Raw genomic sequence first — 5889 nt, forward strand, 5'->3', positions numbered from 1 at the left:
GAGTTAGAAGCACGGACGTCAAAGAATATTTTGATGGGCCCAAATGGGAATAATTAGCTCCAAGGCTCTACTAATCAATCCATAACAAGAGTATCCATTTGGTTAGGATGTCACCATTTATACTGTTGAGGGCACAATGACGACAGTTTTCATGATTGATTGATCCCAACCATCTAATCAATCAAAAATTTCCTTGAGGACCATTCATATCCCAATCAAAGTACCACGAATAGAGAGAGAGAAAGAGAGAGATGTTCTCTAAATAATCCAACAACCCAGCATGGGATCTTGCACCAGCTTTACTCTACTTACATCCACGTAAATACCTACGTGTCAGACAGGAGGATCCCTCTGTATCCAAAGTGCATGAGACACGGGTATAGTTAAAAGTCGTTCCATTTTATTATTAACCATCAGCACAAATCACTATAACATTGGACCAGTGATGTTTAAAATAAATAATGCACATAAAAATAAGTTTCCTCTAATCTATATTCTTATTTTAAACTATATGACTTAAAATTTCCCCTTCCCAACCTATCGCTGGTTAGCACTCGGATTTCTACCCTCATATATTTACAAATCGCTCCCTGACAAACTTTTGTGCCTCAATCATGCCCTCTACAGCCCATCTACATTGACCATCACTGAGCTCGGTAGCAAATCTCCGGCAGCATTACCCCTCTGCATTCGAGCACCAGTCTTCACCGACGATAACCGCACGGTAGCTCCGTCGTTCGAACTGTTCTTCAATTGTTGAATGCTGGGAACCAACACCCTCTCCGCCCACTCCTCGAATGCAGCGGTGGTGGCTCCGCCAAGCCAAACTCCGCCGACCAACTGATCGAGCGCGTCTTCATCGACCTGCATGGATCGCCCATCGCCCATGATCTCCCTGAATTTTTTGGTGATAGATTCTGAGATCCTCCTCCTCATTGGGCTGAAGTCAACAGGCTTGAACACGATGGCATTGTCGACCAATTCCATCAGCTCTGTGGCATTTGATGGCGTCGAACACCTGACGGCCAGCCGTTCTGCCTCGTTCTCATGCTCCACCGTGAGGTCGCTAGAGTTCCGGGAGCCCTCACAAGCATCATCATCAATGCCAACGCCCAAGTTCAAGTCGAGCGACAGGACAAGTCCAGCAGACTCCTTCCTCGCTTTGGTGTTCCGCTCATCCTTCAGCGACCAATCCGCTCGACGCTTTCCGGTCTTCTCCCCTGGGGAGAACTCCAGTTGCCGTCCTGAATTTACCGAGTCCAATACCTTCTCCTCGCACCGGAGAAGGAAATCCTGCGACCTCTTGAGTTCTTCGGGCAACCAATTGGAGGTGAGGAGAAAGATCCCACCACCCAAACTGACCTCCCGGCCGTAGGAGTCCGGGAGCCGGCCTCTTTCAATTGCTCTCTGGATGGTTCCCCGAGCCAGTGTATCAGCATAGTCGATGTCCTCGAGCACAAAGACGGCGAATGGATTCCGCTGGATGGCTTCAGCGAGCCGGTCCGGCGCTGTCTTACCTCGGAGTTTCGCGTTGGATTCTCCATCACCGCCTTCAGTTCGTGGGCTGCCGAGACCAATGGTGATCGGTCCGGTGCCATATAATAGTTCGGACAGGGCATAAGCCATCTTCCTCTTCCCAACCTTGTCAGGGCCGAGAAACAGTAGCCATGTATCGGCCTTGGGTCCAAGGCCACGCCGTTTTCCATTGCCAGACCTGCACTGCATCACAGTACTGGCGACTGAAGAGGCCGCCTCAGGCTGCCATTCAGTACTCTCCATTAGGCCCTTGAAGAGCCTCTTGAGAGAATCGGTCTCGGAATTGCCTACTGTTTTATCTCTCGGTTGGTCGGGGATCGGACCCTGCATGCACCCTGGGAAGCCTTTGACACGCTCTCTATGAGTTTTCTCCAATGAGTTACCGAGAGCCTTCGACTGCCCGAGAACTAGGTCAGTCTTCACCGGGCTGCCGGGCGGGCTCATAGGGCGCTCCGACGATGAGTTTATCTGAAGGCCGTGATCGCGGCTCATCTGAACGGGGGCGATGCTTCGAGGAGAAAGCGTTGATCCTGTCTGGAAAGTTTGTTGGGGACGAACACTAGGGGTATTTGCGCTTAGCAATGGAAAAGTGGGAGCCAAAGGCTTCTCGGAGGAGGCGGCCGGCGGGTGGGAGTTCCGGTGGAGGCGGACGCATGTCATCCGCCATTTATTCAGCAATTCTTCTGTCCTCTGCTTCCACCTGAGCTCTTGCGCCCTGGTCTGTAGATAAAAAACTGCAGCTTTAGAAATATTTTAGGAGGTGCGATTCATAAACATGGATTAGAGTGTGGCAATGCATGAAAACCTGAGGCTGGTCTGATGTCGGCTTTGTGCAGCTGGGTGTCCCAAGCTGCAACCAATGAGGCAATGCCTGCCTGCTTTCTGGTCTGGATTCAGTTGAGGACTTCTCGACCTCACTGGCTCCGAGCTTGGCGAGCTCACGCTCGTAATTCTCTCTGCAAAGTTTGCAGAGGCTTATTTGGTGGGAGGAATTGGTGCGCTCCAGGCTCATGGGCTGGAAACCCTTCAATGGCGAGAGAGACTCGACTGAGCTGCTTAGAATTCCATTGCCTCCAAATCTAAGACGTCACAGTTGAACGATAGATCAGTGCCGCTAAGCTTTGTAAGCATCATGCTTCTCTTGGAATCAAATGAGTAACAAAAAAACAGGGGAAGAGAAGCAGAGCAGCAAAGCAGTCTGAAAATTTGTATCCTACAATTGACCCATGAACAGTAAATTGTTTCCTAATACCATTAGCTTCATATCAACGAGCAAATTTCGAAAGAACCTGCACTGATTCTGGTCGTCTTTCTTCTTTTTTTTTTCAAAAAAACAAAAAGTCCCGACAATGAAGCAAGCCCCTATATGTTTTTGATTTTCCTTTTCCTTCTCTTATATAGGATTTCTTGTTCCTTCTTTTAGATTGAGTCAAAAAAGCATCAGCTAGCAACTGAATCCATTCGACAAAAAATCCTGCTACGTTTCAAGCAGCAATAAAGTAGAGATGAAAACCAAAACCATGCATGAACTAAAGGCTAATGAAGAAGATCAAAACAGGGAGCGAGTGCAGGCGATTCACACCTCGGGAACAAACCGGTAAGCGGCGATCTTGGTGCGACGGGCACGGCCTGGAGGTCCCATTCAACCTCCATGGAGGGGAAGTAGACCTGGCACCTCAGGTATGTTGCGCAAGTCGCCGTCCCGACAACCCACAACCGTCCGCCATTACTGCTACCCTCTCCAAACCTCTGCAGAAGCCTCCCCATCTCCGCCACCACCTCCCGGCCTATCTCCGAGACGACCTGCCGCTGCTGCAGCTGAATTGGGCCTGAGCTGACTGACTCCCCGTACCCACCGGGGCCCTCCACCAGCCATTTCAGGTCCCCCAGATCAAGAATCACACCTCCCCCGCCATTAATGGCGGAAGCCTGGATCCGGGATTCGACCAAGCCGCCCAATTCCCTGATCTTGGAGGGGATCAGGGACCGATCCGAGGAGGAGAATTCCCTCTCCAAGGTGACGACCTGGGCCAGCTGAAGAGCCGGCAGGGCATGGCTGCCGAGTTCCCGCCTTTCGATCATCAGCAGAACCTCTCTCTTCGCGGCATCCGGGTCGGAGTCCCCAACGAGGACCGGATTGTGCTTGTTGGTTCTTGTCAGTATCTCCAGCACCTTCTTCACCTCCCCCCTCCTCTGTGGCTGCTGCTGCTGCTGCTGGAGGCGGGGGCTGACATAGAGGTTCCGGGAGGGGGGGCGGGGGCCGGGACTCAATCCAAGGCCGGCCGGGGTAGCGGCGGAGGAAGGGAAATTGGCGACGGGGGACAGGGAGGCGAGGGACTGCTCGATGGCAGCCTTGACGGCGGGGCTGGAGAAGCTGGCCTCGCGCATGACGCGGCTGACGGAGGGATCGTCGAGGATGGAGACGACGAGCTGCTCAAGCTCGACCTTGACGGCGAGGAGGGGAGGCTGCTGCTGCTCGGGGCACCCGCGGCGCTGGTGGGCCTGGGCGCGCTTGAGGGCGGCCATGAGGGCATTGGAGAGCGGCGGGTCCGGGACGGGATCGGCGCCAGAGGAGGCTGGGAGGCGGTCGAGGGCGACGGAGAAGCAGAGCTCGAGGGCGCGGCACTGTAGCGGGTGGGAGGAGAGCGGGTGGGAGCGGGCGCAGGCCTGGCGGAGGAGCCCAGAGGGGGCAGCCAGGAGGGTGGCGGCGACATGCAGCGGCGTCGTCTGGCCGTGCCTCCGCCGGGACGCCTCCGCGATGGCCCGGTTGAGCACCGCCGCCGCCTCCGTCGTCAGCGTCTGCTGGATCGTCGCCAGCCCCGCCCTCATCTTTCTTTCTACTTCTCTCTCTCTACTTCTTCAAAGAAGGAAAACTAAATACATATATATATATTAGATTTTAAGGCTGTAGAGAAAGAAAGCTGGTGAAAGATATGGAAGGATTCATTCATTCATTTTGCTGGGGGTTTTCTTTTCTTTGTTTCCGTTATTCGAAGAGGAGGAAATAGAGAGGAGGGTAGGAGAGTGGGCGTCCACAGGAAGAAGAACAAGAAACGCGTTTTTTCTTTTGATTTTTTTTTTTTCCTCCTTCGTTTTGGAGAGTTTCGGTGGGGATTTGTGGGCAGAGAGAGGGGAGTGGGGTTGGGATGGTTTGATCGTGAGCTGGTGAGAAAAGGAGAGGGAGGAAGGAATTAGGCTGTGGAAAGAGAGATGCAAGAATATCTGCTTGGCTATTTATGAGATAGCAAGGCGTTCTCCCATTTCTCCGCCTCGGTTTACCCTGCCAAGAGTTTTATTTAAAACCTTCTAATATTTTAAAAAATAAGTTTTTATATTTTCTATGAACACCTTATTTAAAGCAAGTTCTAGCTAACTGCTCTTGTTTTCTTAGACCGTACTTTCAAAAAAATCTAATCTGAGAGATAAATTCTCAATTTCGCTTATTTATTAAATTAATTAGCCTTTTTTTCCAAAATGTTAGTCTCTCCCAACCTTATCAATCAGTCACTCAAAGCTGACCCACAATTGACTACGAATATCTGCTTTTTGCTGCCTGAAAAAACGTCACCACATCGCCCTTTTCCCACTTCCAATCTGCCTTTCTTTCCTGATGCCTTCTCCTGAGGTTAGCTTTTATCATTACTTTACTAGTTTTCAATACTATATTATTGTTATATTAACTTTTCTTGTCCAACAAATTGTTTAACTTTACTGCCTCATTTCTCTGTACCTTTTTTTATATTTCAAATCTAATATATATATATATATATATATATATATATTTGTATGTGTTACATTTTTTTCGTACTTTCAAGTTTTCACTAAAGTTGGCCAAAGACAAAGCTAGGGGAAAGAAATCATCAGCATCATTATTCGCAGTCCCACAGCACCATAACGCGCACGCCCGCCCGCTTTTTGCTGTCTTTCCTCCCTCCTACGCGTCTCTCGAGTCCGTTGGGTGGTGTGTAAAGGCAGCAGCGAGTTCAACCGGCTCTTTTGTTCTTTACTACAAACCCCTCACCTTCTTCATTACCACTTTCCCTTCTTCCTCGGCCTATTTACTCTCTCCCTGCGAAAAGTTCCACTTTTCTAGTCATCTACTAACCAGACCTAACAACTTAATTAGCTGCTGTAATAGCTATTAATTAGGATGGATGATGACATTTCCTATGAGCAAGGTAACTAGGAGAAAATGGTTGCTGGACTCATAATTAGGCTAGTTGATTTGACCCTTCTGGCACCATAGAAGATTGCATGTCTTGAAGCTCAAATGGTATTGTTGAGTATACATTTGATCTTTTAATTTGGATTTTGGATGGAACCGCTTGATTAGTTGTTTTGCTATTAGCAAAG

At 49.9% G+C, this 5889-nt stretch overlaps 1 protein-coding gene across 1 annotated transcript; it reads right to left on the reverse strand.

Annotated features, from left to right (window-relative positions):
* Positions 1–380: 380 nt before the first annotated feature.
* Positions 381–4741, reverse strand: LOC103699317 (protein SUPPRESSOR OF MAX2 1-like). Its single transcript, XM_008781350.4, has 3 exons — positions 3119–4741; positions 2342–2615; positions 381–2256 (listed from the first exon to the last, which is right to left on the reverse strand). The coding sequence occupies exons 1-3, from the start codon at positions 4363–4365 to the stop codon at positions 622–624; spliced, it is 3156 nt and encodes a 1051-aa protein (XP_008779572.2). The 5' UTR covers positions 4366–4741; the 3' UTR covers positions 381–621.
* Between the last annotated feature and the right edge of the window lie 1148 nt (positions 4742–5889).

This window comes from Phoenix dactylifera, chromosome 1 (assembly GCF_009389715.1).
Source record: "Phoenix dactylifera cultivar Barhee BC4 chromosome 1, palm_55x_up_171113_PBpolish2nd_filt_p, whole genome shotgun sequence".
Lineage (NCBI taxonomy): Eukaryota > Viridiplantae > Streptophyta > Magnoliopsida > Arecales > Arecaceae > Phoenix > Phoenix dactylifera.

What these genes read in the sequence shown, in the direction of transcription:
- LOC103699317 (XM_008781350.4), bottom strand. Translation starts at nt 4,365, where the DNA reads ATGAGGGCGGGGCTGGCGACGATCCAGCAGACGCTGACGACGGAGGCG. An exon ending in CTTACCGGTTTGTTCCCGAG is followed by an intron (nt 2,616 to 3,118) that starts GTGTGAATCGCC and finishes GTGACGTCTTAG; the next exon opens with ATTTGGAGGCAATGGAATTC. An exon ending in CGACATCAGACCAGCCTCAG is followed by an intron (nt 2,257 to 2,341) that starts GTTTTCATGCAT and finishes TTTTATCTACAG; the next exon opens with ACCAGGGCGCAAGAGCTCAG.